Consider the following 24,252-nt stretch of genomic DNA (forward strand, 5'->3'; position numbering starts at 1 on the left):
TAGCATTTTGAATAATCTTAGTGACAGCATCCCATAGGGAATGGGTGCTTTGGTGCTTTGATCTTGCCTTCTTTGCCCAAGATAGGATTTTCATTGATGATAAATCAGAGTAGGCAAGTTGATCTATTCACCAAGAGATAGGTAGTAGAGGTAGAATCTATCAAGGTCTGCCACATGATCCCTTGACCCTATTCTTAGCAGGAAAGTGTTGAAGAGCAGGTTATGGAATACTCTGCACAAAGAAGTGAGATTTGTATCTTGGAGATATTTCTTCAACTCACCCTTGTCAGATGGTCATGGCTTGAAGCTCTTGATTATAGCATCCACAGTCTCTTAGGTGATCACGCTTTTCTAGTTGCTAGTATAGGTTTCTACTTTTTCCTTGCACCCAATGATGGCGGCGATGACCAAAGGGTTGATTATGATAGCCACTTTCTCCACAGTTCCAAAGATGGCGTTGAGTTACTAAATTGCGAATGCCCAAAAATTTGCATAAGGGGCCTTGAACCAATCAAACTTCATCTCTATGAAAGGAGTCCATATCCAGCATTGTCCAGATAATGTTTCACTAGAAAACCTTTGTCTTTCATCTTTTTAACAACGATGGTCTTCCGAAGGAGGAAGACAGACTCTAGCTAAGCTTTCATTAGAACTTTCTTTCCAGACAACGCTTGCTTGGGGGCCATGGATTTGAGTTCTCAAGGTTTTTAGGGTTTTGGAACTATTTTGAATTCAGAGAGTTTGAGGAGGTATGAAGAAGATAATGAACAGTAAAATGTGTAATTGTTTCGAGGGTACACTTTGATGTGAATGTAGAGCCGTTTATTGTAGCACTCGAGAACCTAGGAGAGAGAAATGTGGCAGTCTAACAAATGTGATAGGTGGGCAGGCTAATTGATCATGATGTGACACGTAATTGTCCTTTCACATCTCTGCGCATTTCTTTTTCCTTCTTCAATGCTCGTATGATTAATGGCATTTAATGCCCTTTAATGCTCTTGTACCTTTCTCAAGCTCACAACCAATCGTCACAGATTATTGAAATACAGATGATTCCACAAAAAAATTTAATATAAGCTTCAGATGAAATCATGATAGATGAAGTGAATGCTCTAAAAAATTAAAATATCAGATCTTACATGATCTAATTTGTCTTTTGATGACCTTTCTACTTGATCTATTTTTACCTAAGGGATGCAGACCCTTTATATAGTTAGAGGTCTAGGAACATAGACCTTCTTTCATTTGTGTGTTTTGAGCAGCCACTGTCCAGATGTCAGATTTATCCCTTCTTTCTTTCTTTTGAGAAGATCTGTAATGGAAATGAAATTTGATTTTGGAACCTAGATTTTCTGGGTTCTTTAAAGTTAGTCTCATTAGCCTTAGTTTGTCCCTTTCGTCTGCCAAGAGCATAAAATGTACACTTAGGCTTGTCTAATAAGTTGTTTGAGTCAGACTCGCTAGGAAACCCACAAAAGAGGGGCACCTAGGAAAAAATTAGGGTCAAAAGAAAAGTCCTCTAGGAAGCCCACAGAGGGGTGACCTAGGCAAAATTTAGGACACAAAGGCAGCATCTCGAGCTAAAAACCAAAAAGTGGCTCGGGAAGATCATAAGATAAAAACGCAATCCCAAGTCATTGCTTGACTTTCATAAAAATAATAAGCTAATACAGAAAATGATTTTCCTATATTGACTATGCTCGCTCATCATCTTAAACACCATCCTACCTTGGCTAGCCATGCTTCTAAAAACAATTTTGGAAGATCCTTCTACACAAACCTTTTGAAAAATCAAAGATATCCTTTTGTTTCTCTTCTCTTAACCTATATATCATTAAGGTAGTGTTGAGAGATACACAGAGTATGCACAATGAATACTCATGGAGAGAGGTTGGAGAAGTCTTAGAACAGTGTCTAGGAACACTTGATCTAAGGAGCTGACAAATCATATCCTATACATCTAAGGAATGGCCAACCTCATCGATGATTAAGGCTAGAAAACCTCAATGATTAACACCCAGTAAAAGTGGGTCTAGCATGGTTAAGGCTAACAAACCTCATTGATGATTAATGCACATAGATTAATTTCTTGAAAGTAAAAATTAATCTGCATTTTTAAGCTTAGCATAGAAGCATTAATGCATGCATATAGCACAAGTGTGCACAAAAGGGTATAGTTTACCACACAAAAAAATAAATTAAAAAAATATGATAACAATAAAAAAGAGAAAGAGGAAAAAATTTCAATCCACCCCTGTTTTGCATTCTTTTGCATTTCTGCATTCTTTGTTTGTATTTACTTGCTACGGATCATGAGGAGCTCTTGAGCCAAAGCACCCGCGAACATCAGAAATCTTAGTAGCTAAGCAAGGCCATAGGAGCCAAAATCGTATCAATGCAGGGGCATCAAAAGTCTAGCCCAACAAGGGAACTCCCTATAAGTGGTTCTATAAGGGTATGCAAAAAATCAATAGCCACTAAGCAAAGAAAGGCATGTTAGCAGCAAGGCAGAGCAGAACCTACCAAGGAGGAATAAGTGAGCTTACAGTTAGCATGAGGCATGAAAAGGCCACCAAACTAAAGGGCCAAGAGACCAAATGTAAAGTAAATGAATATCAAGCATTTGTTTTCCCAAAGAGAGGCGTCATAATGACATAGGTCAAGCTTCAAACCTAGGAAGTTTTGTCTTCAGTTGAATCAAGGATGATTCAAGAGAATGCTAAGGCTAGGGATGGTGTTGAGATTCATGGAGTAGTGAATCAACTCAGCCCTGGAGTATGAGAGTTTTGGTGATAACAAAGGATGGATTATGAGAGTTGAAGATGACCAAGGACAAACCATTCAAGAAAGGAAGATATGAATATCACGATGTGTAATATGAGTATCTTATAAGTTCTTATGTGTTGTATTGTTTTGATTAGCTTATTTTGCATGTGTATGCTTTGTGCATGAGTTAATCTTAATCTAAATTGACTGAGAGTGAGTATGATGATGATTTAAAAATACTTGGAAATATTTGTGAAGTATAAAATTGAGTTTTTGAAAGCTAACTCAAAATAATCGATTATCATTAAGTGTAATCGATTATTCCAGCAACAGGTGAAAAGAGCCTTACTATAATAATCGATTATTTGTGAAATAATCGATTATTCTATTCTTGAGTGGTTTCCAGAAATCATGAAGAACAAAATAATCGATTATCCTTTAAAATAATCAATTATCTGGATCTGAAAACTTTATAAATAGCTTTCACACTTTGAAACTTTATGAAGTGAGATGAACTGAGAATCAAAAAGAGAAAAACTATATTGTGAAGTCTTTGTGACCTTCTTGGAGTGGTTTCTTTGTGAAACCAAGAAGAAATTTTTTTTTGTGAAATGCTTTGAAAAAGATCATCATCATCACTACATTCTTGGGACAGAAAGATTAAGATTTGTTTGGAATTCACAGTCTGATTTGTTCAGCTTCCAAGTGAATTCGTTCCTTTAATTCTTTGTGTAAAGTGTAAGGGAAATCTTGAGTAGGTGTCTCAAGTGGTAAGGAGTTCTTGTAGTGGGTTTCTACAAGAAGTGCTTTCTTGGGGGCAAGTAAATGGTTATCTTGAATGTAGGAGTATATGCATGTGTGGTATGCTTGTAAAACTTCTTCATTGAGATAGTGGAACAAATCTTGATCAGGTTAAGATTGAGGACTGGATGTAGGTCACATGTGGAGTGGCTAAACCAGGATAAAATACTTGTGCATTCTTCTCTCACCCTTATCTTTTACATTGAGCAAAATCTTGGTTAAGTGTTAAAGTGGTTGATCTTGATTAATATATTTATATGCATAACATTACTTTAAACTGAATCAAAGTATTGCATATTAGTTGTTCTTAACACTAGACTTAATCAAGATTAACCAATAAAGCATATAGGACTCATTCCCATTGGCAAGTCTTTCAAGGAACTTCTTTGAGGATTCATATTAGAAAAGTTTAAAGTTGAAATAAAGACTACGTTTGAGGATTCATATTAGGGCTGACTTGTGATGTTGTGTATTTTACTCGTATTTTAGCACTTTAATTCACAAGAATTCATAGCATAATCATGCATATCTTTCATGTTTTTAATAAATTTTTATATCATTTTCCTATTTTATGCTTTTCTTGGTATGTGTTGTGTTTTCTCTGAGCAGGATCAAGATTTAAGAATTAAAGAGGAAATGCTGAGCTACAGGGAAAATCACGGCCGTGATTCTAAATCACGCCCGTGATTCACCAGAGAAAATCACGGCCGTGATTCTAAATCACGCCCGTGATTCACCAGAGAAAATCACGGCCGTGATTCCCAATCACACCCGTGAACGCCACTGACCCTTCATAGATGTGCTCCAGAGAAGATCACGGTCGTGATTCTCAGTCACGGCCGTGATTCACTTCACGTCCCAGCTGTTTAAGTTTTATGTTTTTATTTTTATTTTATCTTTGTAATTTTTATCTTGGTAGTTTTACCTTTTTACCCTTTTAGGTTATAAATTAGATTAGGTTAGCCTAGAACGTGGTTCGTTCGGGAGACAGTTTTCTAGTTTTTGACACTTGGAGAAGGTTGGGCGCCTGTGCCATCGACTCTAAGGTTTACTTTCCTTTTATTCTTTTCTTCTTGGAGAACTACTATGAACTCCTGTGAGTAGTTTCCCTTTTTCTGGGATCAGGGCTTAGCCTCTGAGAACCTCTTTATTAATGCATTATTCAGTTTCTTAATTTTATTCCAATTCTTGATCTGTTCTTTTATATTTTATATATGAACTTTAATATTATTGTTTTCATAATAACATTAATTAAGGATGAACTGAGAGGAGAACTTGATTATAATTATGATAAACAATTAATCTTAATTTTCATAATCATAGATAATTAGGGATGAACTGAGAGGAGAACCTAATTATCGGAACCTAAAGGAATAGACTTGAGTGTTAAATCACGAGAGTAGATTTAAGCTTTCGAGGAGCAATAGATTAACAAAGATCTTCACGGGTTTAATTGAACGTAATTACCACGAGAGTAGGGATTAATTTTAATTAAACACGTCCTCGTAGCCTGAGAAGGTGCAAGGATTAAATTAGGTTAAGACTACCTTCAAGATGGAATAGAATTAATTAATGAAAATAATAATTCAATAATGTTGGAACTCTTTGTGCGAACCCTAGATTCCCGGAAATCTCCTTATCTTATCTTAAAGTTTTATCTTATTCATTAATTGCATTACTATCTCTTTTACCATGAAATCTGATCTTATCATATCAAAACAGAAATTCCATCTGTTTTAAAATTCAAATTAAAATACTAGTAATTCTAGGTCAAACACGTAGTCCCTGTGATTCGATATTTATTACTTGACGACAACCGTACACTTGCGGTTTTTCACACATCAACTTGGAGCCTAGCTTCAATATTTGGAGGTGACTACGTGAACAGTAGCCCCCTCTCTTAGTTTTTACGTTTTATTTTCTCTGTAGGCAGAAGTTCACATTTTTGGCTCTCCTTCTCCTTTTGGGGTTTTACGTTTTGGCTTCCCTGTGGCTTTTTACGTTTTGGTTCTGTTTGAGCTGCCATTGTATTTTCGTTTTACTCTTCTCCTCTGTGGTTATGGAACTTGAACATTTATATTTGAAGAATACAGATTTCGTTTTCCTTCATTTTCGTTTTCCTTCATTTTCGTTTTCCTCCATTTTTGTTTTCCTTCATTTTCGTTTTTGTTCATTTTCGTTTTCCTTCTCTGCCTTGCTGCATTTTCGTTTCTGTTTGCTGTTCTATTTTAATGGAAGGCTAAAAACCCTTGGGGTTGGTTCCTTGAGCAGATTACAATATCTATTTGAGGTTTTATTTGTATTTGAATCTGTGTTCTACTTGGTTCTTCTTCATTGAACCTCTGAAACGTTTTCGTTTTTGATAGCTGTTCATGCTTAATGAATCAGGTTGCTCACAAGTTGCTTAATCTTGTGGGGAGGTTTAATGTTATATACGTTTGCTTAATTCGTGTAGGGAAATCTTGAGTTAATCTTCGCTTAGTTGGTTAACTCGGATGGAACAAGGATTAAGTTATGAATAGAGAAATGTTCTGAGAACCAGGGATAAAAGAGTTGCAATCTGAGCAGGGAACCAATCTGTTTTACTTACTGTTTTATTTCGTATTATTGTGTTACAAACTGAAAATCCGAAAACAAACCCCCCCCCCACTGTGTGTTTAAGCCTTTAACAGTAAAAGACGGTCCTTGGGAGACGACCTAGGAGTCACTTCCTAGTACTACATTTAATTATATTTATTTGACCGGATACGGCTTCAATCAGGATGGCTTAGGAAATTACTCACCAAAGCTAGGAGTGGCTCCAATACTCATTAATAATGCTCCAACAAGCACCATTATCATGGAGAGGGGATCTCTTCACCACTAGCGACTACAAATAAAAGCCGGAAATGAAACAAAAAATAGAAAAAACCAACAGCAAGAAAAGTCTAAGCTTCAACCATGTTGAAAAGGCAAAAACATTTAGGAAAAGGCAAAAATAAGAAGAAAAAGGCTATGCTTCATTCATGTTGAAAAAGCTTAAGCTAAAAAAAATGAAAATTCAAAAACTTAGCAATGAAAAAGCCCAACCAAGTCATCCAAGACTAACAACTTTTCAGGCTATTGGATATTAGAAATCCAAATGAAGGGCAGGGTTACCACAGTAGAAAACCCCAATCAAGCTAGACTGACCATCGGGTAGCTAAGACCCATGCATAAGCAAATTCAGCTAAAGAGTAACCTATCTCCCAACATAAATTATAAAGTCAATGCAAGACTAACACCCGCTCTGGCTACCAAAACATCAAAGATCCTAATAAGGGGCAAAGATTGCCACATTTTCCTCAAGTCTTCCCCAAACGAACAACTCAAAACAACCAAGAAGGTTACTGGTAGGCATGGCAATCTAACCCATCCTCGTGGGTACCCGCCTGAACCCTCCCCGATTTGGACGGGGAAAACTCGTGTTTATTAGGTTTGGGTTTGGGTTTTCCCCATTGATAAAATCGGGGGCGGGGGCGAGGGCGGGGATGTTAATACTTGCCCCGGCCCTGCCCCGCCCCACTTAATAATATAATTAAAAAATTATTTATATATATATACCAAAATTAGAAATATTTATATGTAAAAATTTGTATTATTTTAATTTTCTTTTATTTTTTTAAATTTGTTCATATTTATTTAAAAGAAAAAAAAAAGAGAAAAAAAAAAAAGAAAAAAAAAAGGTAGGAGCGGGAGCGGGGGCAGGGCGGGGAAACCCGAAACCCACCAGGGATGGGGATGGTACCCAGATTTTACCCCCCAGTCGGTATCGGGGGCGGTTTAAATCTGAGGGGGTGGGGGTAGGGAACGTAAAAATCGCCCCCCGCCCCGGCTCGTTGCCATGCCTAGTTACTAAATAGTCAGATCTAATGCAAATAGTTGAAGCGGCTCAAATCACCAACATCCCTAACAAGCTTAGATTAAGTCTGAGGAGGCTTTGGTAAATAATACCCAGTTAAAATTCCTAGTGTACATGTTGTACAAATCAAGCTTAAATAGGCTTTAGTTAAAGAATACTTAGCTAAATATTTCCCATAGTGGAACAAACCAAGCCTGAAAAGGCTTTAGTGAAAGAATACTCACATTTCAGACTGCATAGTCTTAGTCAGACCAGCCTATTAGAGGTAAATAATTAAAGCACCAGGGGGCATTCATAGTATCCCTAAACAATATCGATTATCATTATCTTAAAAATAGAGCCAAGCAAGGACTAACAACCATGTGGGCTACCAGATATCTGAGATTCGAACAAGGGGCAAAGTTGCTCATCTCCCCAGTCAAACTAGACTGATCACTGGGTAGTTAAAGACCCACAGAAGCAAAAATCTAGCTAAAGAAGTAGCCTATTTCCCAACATCACATATCAAGTCTAGAAAGGCTTAAGCCTAAATAATACTCAAAGCTCTAAAAACTTCCCCTAGTGGAATGTACCCAGCCTGAACAAGCTTCAACCAGACAATACTATTATGCCCTCGGTAGAAGGGACCAAGCCTAGAGAGGCTTTTTCTAAAGAATACTTGAACTTCATAACTGATGGCATCCTAACTTGCATGACCTTGAGATGATGAACAAGGAAGAGGAAGCCTACTCCACGGATCAAGTTCTTCAAAGGTGGCACAATGTTTTAGGGTGGATGATGATGGAATGGACGAAAATGGAGGTTGGGTAGAAGGTGTTTGAGGAAATGCTTGAGAAGGGTACTCTAGGGTTGGCTCACTTCATGATGATGAAGGCCACTTCTAGGGTTGTTTCTCTCAAGGTGGAGATGGGAGGGAGGTGGCCGAATTAGCCAAGGGTGACTAAGAAAAGATATAAAGGCACAAAAGACTCTCTTTATATTCAATATCCAAAGTATTTACAAGGTGTGGTGCCTAGGGTATTTATAGGAGTGGGAGGCATCTAGGGTTGCATGGCCAAAATTCACAATGCCTAATGCACACCAAATGAAACCCAAATTAACCCTAGATGCAACTTGGTGGCCAAGGATGGAATCTTTGGGTTTGGTTAGGCTACATCTAGGTGCATGATAAGACCATGCAATCTAGTGCTCTCTGATCGAAGTCGTATCCGGTCAAATAAATACAATTAAATGTAGTGCTAGGAAGTGACTCCTAGGTCGTCTCCCAAGGACCGTCTTTTACTGCTAAAGGCTTAAACACACAAGTGGGGGGTTTTGGTTCAGATTTTCAGTTTATAACAAAATAAACACAGATAACACAGCAGGTAAAATAGATTGGCTCCTTGTTCGGATTGTAACTCTTTTATCCTTGGTTCTCAGAGATTACTCTATTAACCACTTAATCCTTGTTTCATCTGAGTTAACCAACTAAGCGAAGATTAACTCAAGATTTCCCTACACGAATTAAGCAAACGTATACAACATCAACCTCTTCACAGATTAAGCAATTGTGGCTTTGGAGCACAACCCATTAAGCATGGACACAGAGGTTAAATGGAGAAGAACAAAGCATAACAGAGACATACGAAAATACTCAACCTCAAACAGAGATTACAATCCACAACAAGAAGCCAACCCAGGGGTTTTTAGCCTTCCATATTAAAACGAAAACAGAAAACGAAAATACAAGGCAGAGAAGAGAAAACGGAAATGCAAGGGAGAGAAGAGAAAACGAAAAATAACCCAACAGAGAGCAACAAAAACGTTAATAACAATGGAATGGAGTTCAGAAGTTCAAAGGGAAGCAAAACGTAAAATAAACAGAAATGGAAGCCCAAAACGTGAACTGTATCTACAGAGAAATTAAAACGTGAATGAATAAGAACCAGGAAGCCAAAAACGTGAAGGAATAATCAAGGAGGCTACTGTTCACGTAGTCACATCAGACCCCTCCTCTAGTGGCTGCCAAGTCAGCCCTAACCTAAACCTCAAAATGACCTAAAATGAGATTGGGCCCCAAAAAATACAAGTCTGACCCAATAACAATAAAATAGCCTAAAAAACTAAAAATGACTGCTGAGGTGGAAAATGGTGCAGCAGTGACATGGCAGATGATGTGGCAGATGACGTGGCAGATGACGTGGCAGATCTACTTGAAGTCCAGAAATTAATTCCAAGCCTAGATAATTATTAAACTGCCCTGAAAATAAAAATTTGGAATAATTAGATTCAGAAAATTCAAATTAGTTAAAATATGAATTACCAGTCCAATTAAAGCCCAAATAGAAAATAGTGCAGATAATCAACAATTAAGCGCAAATCAGAGATTAAAATAAGTTTACAGAAAGGTAAGAAAATAGGGGAAAATAAGGACTCATCACTCTCCACTTGGGCCTAAGCCTTTCCAAGTCCAAAAATAGGTCCAAACACCACCAAAAATGCATCTAGCCTTTATCCCACCCTAATCAAATACCTTAGCCCAAAAATAAAATCCTATGATCTAAAACACCCCATAATACAAGGGTAAAATGAGAAATACAAAAGAAAATAAATTCTAAGACTAAAATACCCCAAAATACAAAGGTAAAATGGGAAATACAAATAAAATAAATTCTAAGACTAAAATACCCCAAGATACAAGGGTAAAATAGGAAATCAAAGACAAGGGTAAAATAGGAATAAAAATAAATGCTATGCTAATAAAAACTTAGGAGTTAAGGTCCAAAAGTGGCCTCACTCCTCCTATAGTTTTTCAACACTAACCCATTCCTTTTGCTTCCTTCAATACATCACCTCTTGGATTTCTTGGCCTTAGTGTTATTCCATCAATAACTATACAATCCCATGTTGATACTACCTAGACAAAGGCGAAACAGTCAAGACTAGGGGCATCAAAAGTATCATCTGTTCAAATCAGCAGACATTATTTGCCTTTTTGCTCCCTAACAATCCCACCTAGCAACAAGCTAATAGTGGAGCTTACCAAGGCATCATCAGTTATTCTCTCCAATTCCACAATGGAGAAATAACACAGCATAGTTATGATCACCCCACCCATCAACACAAAGGCACTTTTGACAAGCTATCTATGTCTTCACAAGACAATCCTCGCCTAAGTAAAGAGGAAAATAGGTTAAGGAAACCTTCCGAGGCCTGGAGAGGCATGAAAATACTCACCCGCCTGGAAAAGATGCAAAGAATACTCAACTCCCCAAATTTATTTGATGTAGAACCGTCAATCTTCGTTTAGCTTAGAGAGCCTGACTCAACAATACTCAAGAGAATTGGAGAGGTCAGCATAGAATACTCACTGAGCTTGGAGAAGCTAAAAAAAGATGAACTTAACTCAATCAACATGGAACAACTAATATCGTCCAGCTAGGGAGGCTATGCTCAAGGAATACCTTCAGTCGGTGTGGAACCACTAATACCCATCCAACCTGAGGAGATTGTGCTCAGAAAATACCTTAGGTCGATTGGAGCCTTAATACTAGTCAAACTTGGAGTGGTTGGATCAAGGAACACTCATAGGTTGACTGTAGCCTAAATACTAGTCCAGCTTGAAGAGGCTGAGCCTTGATACTAGTCCAAATTATAGATGCTAGATTAAGGAAAACTCATAGGTCATCTGGATCCTAAATACCAATCCATCTTGGAGAGGCTAGATCAAGGAATACTCATAGGTCGGTTGGAGCCTAAATACCAGTCCAGCTTGGAATCAAGGAATACTCACAGGTTAGTTAGAGCTTGAATACTAGTTCAACTTGGAGAGGCTGGATCAAGGAACACTCATAGGTCAATTAGAGCCTGAATACTAATCCAGCTTGGAGAAATTGGTTCAAAGAACACTCATAGGTCGGTTAGAGCCTTAATACCAGTTTAACTTAGAGATGTTGGATCAAGGAACACTTATAGGTCAATTGGAGCCTTAATACTAGTCCAGCTTGGAGAGGCTGGATTAAGGAACAATCATAGGTTAGATGGAGCCTTAATACTAGTCCAGCTTGGAAAGGCTGGATCAAGGAACAATCAAAGGTCGACTGGAGTCTAAATACTAGTACAGCTTGGAGAGGTCGGATTAAGGAACACTCATAAGTCACTTGGAGCCTTAATACTAGTCCAACTTGGAGAGGTTGGATCAAGGAACACTCAAAGGTCTGTTAGAGCCTTAATACTAGTCCAACTTGGAGAGGTTTGATCAAGGAACACTCATAGGTTGGTTGGAGCCTTAATATCAGTCCGGCTTTGAGAGGTTAGATCAAGGAACACTCGTAGGTTAGTTAGAGCCTGAATACAAGTCCAGCTTGGAGAGGTTGGATCAAGGAACACTCATGGTCGGCATAGAACCATCAATACCCATCCAACCTAGAGAGGTTGAGCTTAAGAATACTTTCGGTTGATGCGTAACCACTATTTTTTGTATAGCTTGGAGAGGCTAGCTCAACAACACTCAAGAGACTTAGAGAGGTTAGCATAGAATACTCATTGAGCATGCAAAAGCTTGAAAAAGATGAACTTAACACTTCTTAGGGAGCTTGGAGACGCTCTATAAGGATGAACTCATTTGCTTAAGTACAAGACATCAATAGATCTTGCCGAGCACCATCATCGACATCATCCAAGAGCAACAACAAAGAACACTCATTTCCTAGTGATCCCTATAGAGACTGGAAGCTGAAGACCGGGAAAAAATGTCTATGTCTTTACTTACCTTTGGAAAAAGCAATCGCATTGACTTGTTATCCAAAGGATAAGTAAATAAAGGTAGTTGTAAACACAAGGTTTTGTTCGAGCTTTATCCGCAAGGGTCAAGAAGCTTCTGAGTCAAGAAAAGCAACCCTTTAAAGCTGAAGAAGACACAAAAGTAAGCTAAGACAGAGTATAAGACATCCAAGAGGCTCTTTTGTATCAAAAAGGGTCAGAAACCCTAACCTAGGCTTGGAACGGTCGTTCTCAGTGGCAGAATGGTTGTTCCCTCTTCAAAATTGCTTGGCCAAAAATAATCGTTCCAAGTGGCACTTCCAAGTGCAATTTGTAGACATAGAACAACTGTTCTAAATTGGGAACAACTGTTCCCTTTCCCTAGATGCCTATAAAAGCCTGCTAATTTGGGTGTTCATTTTGGGCAACAACTTGGAGGGATTGAGGAACATATAAACTTGAGAGAAACACCTTTAGTAAGGCTAATTTGGGTGTTCATTTTGTAGCCAAGAAATTTCTTTTTTTAAGGAAGATTTAGAGATGAACTTAGAGACGGGTTTTTGCAACAGATTCCGGAACTAGTGTGACAAGTTTAGCAATGACCTTAGTGATGGATCTGGTGACACTATTGTTCTAGTAGGCATACCTAAACCACTTAGAGATGGATTTTAGCGACCGATTTGAGAAAGAATAGTACCAATGATGAAAAATTAATCTCTAAATCATTCACAAATTTTTGTCTCAAAATTTTGTTTCAATTTTGCAAATTTTTGTAATTTTCTAGTAATTCATTTCATTTCATTTGTAACTATTTTAGCCCTATTCTTGGGTTAATTTCTTATTTTCCTAATTTTGTGCTTACATTTAGGAGTAGTTGTTTTTGGGAAACCTTTTGAGTTATCCCACCTCTCCTAAATAGTTTTAGTAAAGCTTAGTGATCCTTTTAGTACTTGTGGAACTGGTCTAAGGGGCTCTTAATAGTCACTTGGACTTCCATCCTAGGGAACTCGTCTAGTATATACCTTTACTTTCTTTCTTTATTTCTTTTTTGTTAGATTCCTTTTTAATTCTATTTAGTAACCTTCCAATTTCGCATTAGAAGGCTTCTTTTGCCTACTAGTGTGCACACGCACTTAAATTGTTGTGAAAAATTATTTTGTGAGACAAATATAAGGAGGCTTAGTAATTTTTACTTGAAAAGGCTTGGTTATTAAGTGACTCTTAGTAGCTCACCTTGATAGTTTAACTTGTATACTTAGGTCTCCAAGTACTAAGTCTTGCACCAAAAAGAAAAACTACTTGTGAAAATCTTAATCACTCATTTTTTGCTTTTTATTAGAAAACTTTGTCAAAACCTTTTTTTTTTCACAAAAATGAGTGATCATTCAAGGCACAGTAGTGTGCATGGTTATAATTCCCATAGTGATAGGAGTACTACTAGAGAAAAACTTAGGAAATTAAAAGAATATATTAGGAAAAGGAAGAGGAAAACATAAAAAAGGAAGAGGAAAATAGAAAAAGGAGATGAAATTAGAAGAGGTAATGAAGAGTTAAAAGAAATGTTGGTTAGAGTTATGGTTAACCATAGGAATGGTAAGACTAGAAAGCCCAAGGACTTTGATGAAAGTGGGCCTTCAAAACCTAGACATCATAATGAGGAAGGTCCTTCTAAGCCTCCTAGAGGCAAACATGTAGAAGGAACCTCTAGGCCCAAAAGCCAACACACACCCACCCACATCACTACAAGTGAAAGGTTTTATGGTATTCACCATTATGATGGATATTATCAAACACCTCCTACGCAACATAGGCCTAGGAAAGAACAAACTCATAGGGAACCTAAGGTAGACCTTCCTCCCTTCCATGGTAAACATAGTGTAGAATACTTTTTAGATTGAGAAATGAAGGTAGAACAAATCGTCACTTTCTATAATGTGAGTGAAGAAAAGAAAGTACCTTTGGCCACCCTAACCTTTCAAGGGAGTGCCATGCAATGGGGGACTTCTCGAGTGAGAGAAAAACAAATTATGAGAGAGCCATCCATTAAATATTGGAATAAACTTAGGATTGCCTTAAGGAGAAGACATATTCCTCCCTATTATGAGAGGGTTAATGAACAAGCTCTAAAGACTCCAACAAAGAAATTAAAGTGTGGAGGAATATAGGCAACTAATGGATTTGCTCATGTTAAGAGCTTTGATTAGGGAATAAGAGAAAACCACCATTGCTAGGTTCCAAAGTTTCCTTAACCTTGAAATTAGGGATAAAGTTGAACTACTACCCTATAGAGACCTTAGTGAACTAGTTCAAATTTGTGTAAGGGTAGAAAATCAATTAAGGGGAAAGTATAGTCTTAAGAAAGAATCTACCATGTCATGCCCTAGAAAGGACTTCAAGAAAGAGGGGTACTCCTTTCAATCTAAGGTAGAAAGGTCACTAGAAAAAGAAAAAGAAAAAGAAAAATCAAAGGAGAAATTTCGATGGAGTCTAAGACAAGTAGTAGCAAATGCTTTAAATGTTTAGGGAAAGGACACATAGCCTCCCAATGCCCTACTAAGAAAACTATGATTTTGAGGGGTAAAGGCATTTATAATAGTGATAGTATTTTGGAAAACATTTATTCTCTCATTATGGATAGTGGGTCATGTAATAACTTTTGTAGCTCAAGGTTGGTTAACAAGCTTAACTTGACTCTTATTGACCATCGTAAAGCTTATAAATTACAATGGTTAAATGAGGATGGACCATTAAAAGTCAAAGAACAAGTAAACATTTTTTTCTCCATTGGGAAGTATAAAGACAAAGTTTTATGTGATATCATACCCATGGAGAAAAGTCATGTTTTAATTGGAAGACCTTGGCAATATGATCAGAAGGCTATTCATAATGGTTTTACTAACAAAATAAGTCTCACTCACATGGGCAAGAAATATGTGTTGACCCCTCTATCACCATCACAAGTTTTAGAGGATCAACTCATAATGACAAAAACAATATAAAAAAACACTACTCTTAGAGAAGGGTAAGGAAGATAGTGTCTCCTCCAAAAATCTTGTGATAAAGAAAAGTCACTTTTCTATTAAAAATGATTGCAAAAAGACTTTTCTTCTCCACAAAGATTTTAACTCTTCTTCTATTACCACCATAGATTTAGAGCTTATGATCCAAAACCAAAATATTTTTGAAAAGAAAGGATTTCAAGTTCTTAGTCTAGTGAAGAAAAAGTGGACTTCACCTAGTTCTACTTCTTATGCTACTACTTTGGTGGTGCCCAAAGTAGACAACCATTGTCTATTTAGGACTCCTTCTACTCATTGTGCGGAGGTTGTGCTAATAGGTGTCATCAATACTCATAATCTTCATTTGGGATAGATTCAGAGTGACCAAGCCGTTGAAGATGGGCTTGAATTTTAAAATTTTGTGGAATGCAAACATTGGAATTATTTAATTAATGATGATGTAGGGAAATAGTAATTCGCAGCGCGGATTACAAGCTAGAGTTTAGAGAATGAAATTTCAGCCATGAAAAGGAGAAAATTGAGGAGCATTGATGACGTTGTTAATTTGTTATAGGAACAAAGATCCAATGATGGATGTGGTTGATTGTCATGAAAACGGAGGAAATTGTATGGGCTTAGGGGAAGACAAGAATGGACCTTTTATGAACCATAAGGCCCAATGATAGATCTTGACGTGGGCTTAGAAAAGAATCTGCAACGTACTATATCAGTCTCTCTCTCTTTTTAAATCAATTTACTTAAAATAATTCTTATATATTAAATATGAACTTTTATTTGTGTAAAAATATTTTTAGAAACTTTTTCATAATATTTTTTATAAAATAAATTTCAATTTTATACAATTTGATATTTATTTATCATATTTATCTGCAATTTAAATTTAATATTTTTAAATAAATTTGACAAATTTATTTATAAAAATTATTTTAAATTTTTACATAATTATATTTTTATTTATCATAATTATTTATAAATTAAATTTTAATAATTTTAAAATAAAATATCAATAATTAAAAAAAAGTTATGTCACAATATAAGTTATGTATTATAAATCTAAAATATAATTTATATTTTTTAAAAAATTTATTTATACAAAATTTAAATATAATTTATATATTTAAATATATATATATATATATATATATATATATAATTTATTATTATAAATGTTTAGCATGTGCATTGTATATATTAAAGTATTAGTTTTCGTCTCTTTTCAAATATTTTCTTATGCCTCACATACTTTTCCCTTTACAACACATTTCTTCATTCATCAAAATTGTCATTTTTATCTAGAATACTCCTAGACGATTAAATTTTCATTTATGATATATTAAAGTCCGAAGCAATCAATTTTGATTGATTTGATTAGGATTGGATTTATAATAAAAAAAATTATCTGCATCAAACTAAACCAATTTATAATGCAGTTGGTAGACTGGAACGAGGCGTTCCAAACATGGTTGTTGTAAGTTAAATTCAACTCCAGAACGGGCCGTTCTGCATGTAAATTTTACACATGACGAAGGAGCCTAGAACAGGTCATTTCGGATTTGAAACGGGTCATTCTGGTCACTCTTGACCTCTATAAATAGGCATTGAGGAGGGGAGAAAGGGGAACTTAGAGAGAGATTTTAGAGAGAAGTTTTATAGAGAAGAATTCTAGGCCAAGAAGCTTGCTATTGGAAGATTGAGGTTCCTAGGTTGAGCTTTGGAAGGAAATTTCGCTTCTTCTCAACTCTTGGCAATGTCGAGCCAATCTTCAGGTTAGGGAAGCTTCATACATTATTTTCCTTGAAATGGTTGAGTTGTTGGGTGCGGATTGAGTTAAAAAGTTGGGTTTAGTTTAATGTAGGTTATTGTATCCACAAACCAGTAACCCATTTGAAGTTCCTATATGGACTCCATATATAAATGTCATTCATCTTTATTTCTTATTTTTAATTTAATAATGTCAAATATTTCATCCTTCCAACTTAATACTTTCAAAAAAGTTACTAATCAGTTCTCGTACTTATTCGCATTTCAAGTCTTTGACGTTCTACTTAACATTTTTTATCCCGAGTCTTACTTATGTGAAGTATGAATTTAAGTGAGTTGGGTTAAGTCAGATTTAGATAAATCTGTTATTCGATCCAATTAAAAATTAATAGATTGGATTAGGTCAGATTTGTGTAATTTTTTTAAAAATCCAATCCAACCTAACCCACGAAGTAATTGAGTTGAGTTGGGTTAATCAGGTCAATATAATTATATTTATTTATTTTTTATAAAAATTTAAATATTTCAAAAAATATATAAATCATTTGATATATTGTTGCAAATACAATGTTATCAACTTATAAAGAAACTAATGATAATAATAATAATATATAATCGCTCGTTACCCAACTCGTACAGTGTCAGGTTTTGATCGGGTTGGGTTGGGTCTGACTCGAACACTCAAAAAATCTGATCCGAACTTATTGGGTTAGTTTGGGTCAGTTTGGATTCGCAAGTTATTTGTACTCGCTTATACCCTTAAAATGAATGTTTAGGTACTTATATATATAGAGACATTTTTGATAGTCTTGAAAATGAAAAAAAATTCAATGTTTTCAACATATGAATATTCATAGAGAATAATTATATTAAATGTGAATTTTGAAAATTCAACCGATAGATTGAAAGTTCATATCTCTTAGATCATATATACAAAATTTTATATTAATCCAATATGATTTGATACTTCATTCTTATAAAACAAAATTGACATAATATATTCATTTCAAAATATACTAAAATATGAACACTTTGATTACCTTCAAGTTATTGTTCAATTTTAAAAAAATCTAATATACAAATATAAAGTGATATGAACTTTCAATCTAACGGTTGAATTTACAAAATTTACAATTAATATAAAGTTATTGAGCGGTGTAATACTTAGTAAAAGTTACACGGTGTTATTATAACCTTCCTCTCTCTCTCTCTCTCTCTATCTATCTATATATATATATATATATATATATATATATATATATATATAATTATTGTCCCACTACTTAAAATTTTCAAGTTTCGTCATTGTCAAAAATCATGTTTCTTGAGAATTATGATTCATAGTTAAGAATGATTAAAATGTATTTTGTTGGTCATAAATATTCATGAGAATCTTCATATATGTTACATTGAAATAAATGATTTTTACTACACTAAATAGGAAAATAAGGGTAACATGATATTTTATCGGAGTAAAACTTGAAATTTAACTCGAAAAAAGTTATATTCTCACCTACTCCCATGAGAACAATTTTGTGGAAAACATAGGTAAAAACTATTCTCAAATAACAATATTTTATACAAATAATATTTTTTTATTAGTAAACCAAACATAGAAAACTGATTTTCTTACTTCAAATTTTTTGGGAAAGTAAAAGGAAATCTTGTAGCAAATATCTCTTTGACATGTAATGATATGTATTTGACCTTGTAAGATGTTAGATATTGTTTGTATTTATTTTCATATTTTTTTGCAAGGTGTTATCTTTTTTAATACAATAATTATTCCAATAAGTTGTTTATATCTATTTTATTTTAAAGAAGGCCAACTTTTTCCCTTAAAATAATTTTTTTTTCTTACTCATTAGTTTATGGTGCAAAACTAAACATAATCTTATTCTATATGTGCTTGATTGAATAGTTGTATTACGTTAGGTACAACTAAGTTTAAACAATAAAGTCAAAGAATTTTGTTGTAATAACAAAATTCAGATTCAAAAAATAGAAACTAACATTAACATAGGTTGTGACTTGTGATAGCCTAAGCATGGTTGGTTTCTTCTTCCATTTATACATACATACACACACACACACACACATATATATATATATATATATATATATATATATATATATATATATATATATATATATATATATATATGAGATTTGTCTTCCAACTTGATTGAGATCTTCCATTAATTTTAACATCTTTTATTTTCTCAACGAGGGAAAATGAAGGTTTCTTCTTCTTTCAGAAATTATGAAAGAGTTTTGGCTAATTTGTTCTTTATTTCGCTTTTGTGCTACTCAGTAGAGAGTCGAGGTTTGCCCATTACGTAACTTTTTTACTCAAATTTTCTTTGCTTTATTGGAAAATAATGTTTGTATCTTTTATAACATCTACTATGGTTTTGTCTCATAAATATATTCAATTGATATGGAAAAGAATGACAAATTATCAAATACAAAGTGATATGATCAATAAAAAAGAAGAAAATGATTAAGAAGAATGTAAAACATTTACAATGTCTAAAACTAGTAATTATTTATTATTTATCTCAATATAATTATACAACTCTCGTTTGTGTTGCTTGTAAAGTATGATTTTCAATATTTAGCATATAATTTACCATTTTAGTGTGTTTGGAAAATATTATTTTTCATTTTTCAATTGTTTTTTTAGGAAAAAAAAACATGTTTGTGAAAAAAATCTTTTTTTTTTTGAAAACTAATTGAGATTTATAATTTTTTTTAAAAATTTGATTTTATGAAGCTAAAAATTTGAAGTGTATGATTATTTCTCAATAGTTCTTTTTCTTCTTTTAAGCCGATTTACTACATATGAATTGATTTTTTGTTGTTGTATCCAAATAAAATTAAATATCTTAAAATCGTTTATTAACAAACTTACACAAACAAAATTTTATTTTGATTATAATCGATTTTAACAGTAATCAATTATTTGTATAATCATTTATTGAAATAGTATAATCTTGATACATTAATTGCTCAAACACATGTAGGATAAGTTTAAAAATAAATTCAACTAAGCATTATTATTATTATTATTATTATTTGTTAAAATTTGTATCATATGGTGCAATTGTAGGGACCTCTCCACATGTGGTTGTACGAAAATCATTTCCACCTAACTTTTTGTTTGGTGTTGGTACATCTGCCTTACAGGTACAAATAACATGTCCCTAGACTAGATAATATTCTTTTACTGTAATAGTAATAGTTAATATCTTAATGTGACTTTGCAAATTAATATCTCTCTCAATATGTTATTTTTATTAACTTATTATATATTATTGAATAAAGGTAGAAGGATCAACTAAAGAAGGAGGAAGAGGACCAAGTGTATGGGATGCTATAGTCGAACATGATAATGGTAAATTTTCATGATATATTACTAAAGAATTTATTAGTGAGATTATTAACTTAAATAAGATAGAAAATTTTAATTTTTCAAAGGGAATGCATGTGTAACCAAAAATCAACAATACTATAAATAAACACAACAAAAAAAACTAACATTACTTTCAAGAAATATCATTTGTTGTCTTGATACATAATTTTTCTCAACATAAACCAAAAAGACACTAATAGCTATAATAGCATTCAATAATGTTTTTTTTTTTTTACATTATTGAGAAAATGGTTGTATGTGAAGTAAGCTAGTCATATTGTTCAAATATCGAAAAAGATGATCTTTGGAAGGTCCATTCAATGACTTAAGAAATTAATCTTACACCTTAATTAGAAAAAAGCTTGTTTTAGAAAGTGCCAAAAAGATATTTTACTTAATGTTTTCATCTATCTATTTGTTTAAGTATCAATATTGATTTCTTTCTCGACACTCAGGACAAACAATTATGTATGCTGACAAGTTTTTCTCAACGATTGAACATTATAAGCGATATAAGGTATGTACAAAAAACTTGACTTTTCATATCATTATCAACATTATTTATAGAAATTGAATATTATAAGTGATTCAATGTTTGATTTGTAAGTTTTTGTTTGACAAAGTGTGATTGCTTTAACTTAAAATTTCTTTTTATATGAGAAATTATTTTTTAGAAAAACTATTTATTTCTATATATAACATTTAGAAACATCTTAATTTTAATGTTTGAAAAACTTTTCCATATTATAAAATTGTTTTTCTTTTGAACTTTAGTTTGAAAAAAATATCAAGTTTACTTTTCTATTTAATGCTTCAACTTGCAAAAGAGAAAAATATCCAAACATGTTGAAATACAACATCTTTATTATTATTATTATCATTATTATTATTCAAATATTAACTTTAATTAAGGCCAATACATCAAAACAAATTCATAACTATATTAGTTTTGTTATTTAATTTTTTTTATAATCATACAGGATGATGTGGCAGCTTTAAAGAAACTTGGAATAAACTCTTACAGATTCTCCATTAATTGGAGTAGAATTCTTCCAGGTAAGTTTTCTGTTATCCACCAAAGTGATATAAGTAAGGGTGAGCAAGGGATTATTCTTGTCCTTATCTCGTCCAAAAATTTGTTCAAGTTATTTATATAAACTCAAACTTGAACTTGACTCGATTAAAAACCAAAATTTATGAGATGAGATCAAGTAAATAAGATATTTTAAGATAATATAAAAATATTAACATTATGCATAGTAAAACTATAGAATAGAAGAGATATAAAACTTAAATTTAGATATATTTTACAATGTATTTGAAAATAAATAATTTCTTTATAAATATAATATAATGTTATACAAAGTATAATTTATTAAAAAAATATTATTATTAATAAACAATTCTTTTAAAAAAAAATTAACTTTTAAAAAAATATGAAGAGGATTGAGAGACTTGAAACATAACATAAATTTGTTATAAAAATCACACAAAGTCTAATTTTAAAACTTGAAACTGTCCAAATTAACAATAAACCAAGTAGAATTAATTAATGGACAAGTTGGATCTTGCCCACTCCAAGACATAAGTATGTGAAGTAACAATTTACTTATCTTAATTTTTGTTTTCAACATCATATAGGTGGAACCCTAGAAGCAGGTGTAAACCAACAGGGTATTGACTTCTACAACAATTTGATCAATGAATTGATTGCAAATGGTATGAATTGTTGAATACTTATTACATTAATTAAGTTTTGTGGTGAAATTTATTTATTTTGTTTAAATTTGAGAACATCTTTTAAACTTGTGCTTTACTTGATATATATTTGAATGTAGGTATTACACCTTTTGTGACAATTTTGCACTTTGACTATCCATTATCCATTTTCGACTTGGGTGGCTTTTTAAATTCCAATATTGTGTAAGGAATTAATAATTACTATTAGAGAAATATTTGAAACACACTCTCGTTTAAATATTTTATTTTCTAGAAATTTATTTGATTTGGAAGTAAGATAAATCAAAATTAATTATACATTTATGTTATTCTAATTTTATTTTTTTAAAACAATCAATTTTAGGGATTATTTCAAGGATTATAGTGAACTTTTATTCAAATCCTATGGAGATCGAGTTAAGCATTGGACTACAATTAATGAACCAGAAATCACTGCATTATTTAATTTTATGCATGGCAATGATAATCCTAAGCCTGAACCATGCCAAATTACAAAAGAATGTAGAGAAGCTTATGAGGTGATGCATAACTTTATCCTTTGCCATGCTACAACAGTGAAGTTATATAGAGAAAAATACCAAGTAAGTATTTTGAGTTGTTTTAAAATATATTTGTTGTTTAATTTTGAATATTATCACGGTAAAAAATATTTATAAAAGATTATCAAATAATGATAAACAATGATAAACTTTATCTTTATACGAAAACTATGGCATTCATACCAAACAAGTAAATAATTAAAAATAATTTCTTAAAAATGTTAACAAAAATAAATTGGTTTAAAGTTCTTTTTGACATGTATTGCATATATGTTTGTGCGATGTGTCATGTCCATAAGATGTATAATTTATTTTTTATATACATTGTTTATAATTCTATACTAGGTTTTGGTATTAAAAAAAAAAAGCACAATCCTATATGCTAAGAGTAGGGTAGAAAATTTTACAAAATTAATTGTTTTTAATTTCTATAGTTGTCATACCCTATAATTCTTTTCTTAATACATTATTCTATAAAGATGTAATAATTTTTTTTATCAACAATGAGTCAAAATAAACTTTCTTATAAATAACATGCATTCAAATTAATAAATGAATTGTTTGCTAATTAAATTGTGAAGGTAACACAAGGGGGAGAAATTGGACTTGTCATTTCGATTGAAAATTATGTCCCTTATAGTTTTAGCCAAGAGGATAAGAATGCTACTAAAAGGATGATGGATTTCTTTACGGGATGGTTAGTGCAATTAACACCACACCATGAAACTTAGTTCCTTTCTTTCATTTTTACTATGCATATGTAACTCAATTTTTCTTTTGCTACTTTTCAACAAAAATAGGATTTTGGATCCAGTGGTTTTTGGAGATTACCCTAATAGCATGAAAGAGCTAGTGAAGGATAGGCTACCTATTTTCACTGAAGAGGAAAAAACTTTAGTCCGGGGAAGCATTGACTTTATTGGAATAAATTATTATAGATCATTTTATGCTAGACACGAACCAAACAAATCAGCTATTGCAGGTGTTGACAATTTTGATGCTTTAGTAGTAAGAGAAGGTAACTTCTTTGGTTTAACTACATTCATATCATTATTGCATATATTATAAGAGAAAAATTCAATATGGCCACTTCATTAATTCTTGCCCATTCCTATTATATTGCAGTATTAAACGCAAATGGAGAATCACTAGGTTACTTGGTGAGATATTAGATAGAAGAATGCATTTTTTATATCAAGGATTTAGTTAGGTATAGACATACATACATACATATGTATTGTTTGACATTTTCTCAATGTTCTTATATTATAGGAAAATTCAACTAAAAGCTTTGTATATCCAGAAGGATTATATAATGTCTTAATATTCCTTACAAATAAGTACCAAACACCAAAGATTTATATCACTGAAAATGGTTGGTGCACATGTCCATCTTGGTTTTCTTTTCACATTATAACATTATAACAAATACACATTTTTTCTATAAAATGATTAACTAATCTACCCTTATTTGGAACTTTCTTTTTTATAGGTATTGCTTCAGGAGTCATCAAGAACCCATTGAAAGATAGACATCGAAAGGATTATATTGCTGCACATCTAAACAATACAAAATATGCAATTGAGTAA

The 24,252-nt window shown here is 33.0% G+C and overlaps 2 protein-coding genes across 2 annotated transcripts; both read left to right on the forward strand.

Moving 5' to 3' along the window:
• The first annotated feature begins 222 nt into the window (after positions 1 to 222).
• Positions 223 to 23,530, forward strand: LOC145957352 (furostanol glycoside 26-O-beta-glucosidase-like). Its single transcript, XM_083073590.1, has 8 exons — positions 223 to 442; positions 20,081 to 20,157; positions 20,296 to 20,365; positions 20,839 to 20,900; positions 21,364 to 21,439; positions 22,025 to 22,102; positions 22,222 to 22,306; positions 22,467 to 23,530. The coding sequence occupies exons 1-8, from the start codon at positions 223 to 225 to the stop codon at positions 22,777 to 22,779; spliced, it is 981 nt and encodes a 326-aa protein (XP_082929716.1). The 3' UTR covers positions 22,780 to 23,530.
• Positions 22,833 to 24,252, forward strand: LOC145957353 (furostanol glycoside 26-O-beta-glucosidase-like). The gene is made up of 6 exons (XM_083073591.1): positions 22,833 to 22,852; positions 23,303 to 23,359; positions 23,463 to 23,680; positions 23,788 to 23,822; positions 23,935 to 24,037; positions 24,155 to 24,252. The coding sequence occupies exons 1-6, from the start codon at positions 22,833 to 22,835 to the stop codon at positions 24,250 to 24,252; spliced, it is 531 nt and encodes a 176-aa protein (XP_082929717.1).

Source organism: Cajanus cajan, chromosome 4 (genome assembly GCF_000230855.2).
Source record: "Cajanus cajan strain Asha chromosome 4, NIPB_CcT2T_4, whole genome shotgun sequence".
In the NCBI taxonomy this organism is placed as follows: Eukaryota; Viridiplantae; Streptophyta; class Magnoliopsida; order Fabales; family Fabaceae; genus Cajanus; species Cajanus cajan.

Bases quoted from the DNA above. Each gene is read 5' to 3' on its own strand.
- LOC145957352 (XM_083073590.1), top strand. From the start codon at position 223: ATGGAATACTCTGCACAAAGAAGTGAGATTTGTATCTTGGAGATATTT. The intron at 20,901-21,363 runs GTATGTACAAAA...ATAATCATACAG, and splicing joins AACATTATAAGCGATATAAG to GATGATGTGGCAGCTTTAAA. The intron at 21,440-22,024 runs GTAAGTTTTCTG...AACATCATATAG, and splicing joins TTGGAGTAGAATTCTTCCAG to GTGGAACCCTAGAAGCAGGT.
- LOC145957353 (XM_083073591.1), top strand. From the start codon at position 22,833: ATGGCATTCATACCAAACAA. The intron at 23,681-23,787 runs GTAACTTCTTTG...ATTATATTGCAG, and splicing joins TGCTTTAGTAGTAAGAGAAG to TATTAAACGCAAATGGAGAA. The intron at 23,823-23,934 runs GTGAGATATTAG...CTTATATTATAG, and splicing joins GAGAATCACTAGGTTACTTG to GAAAATTCAACTAAAAGCTT.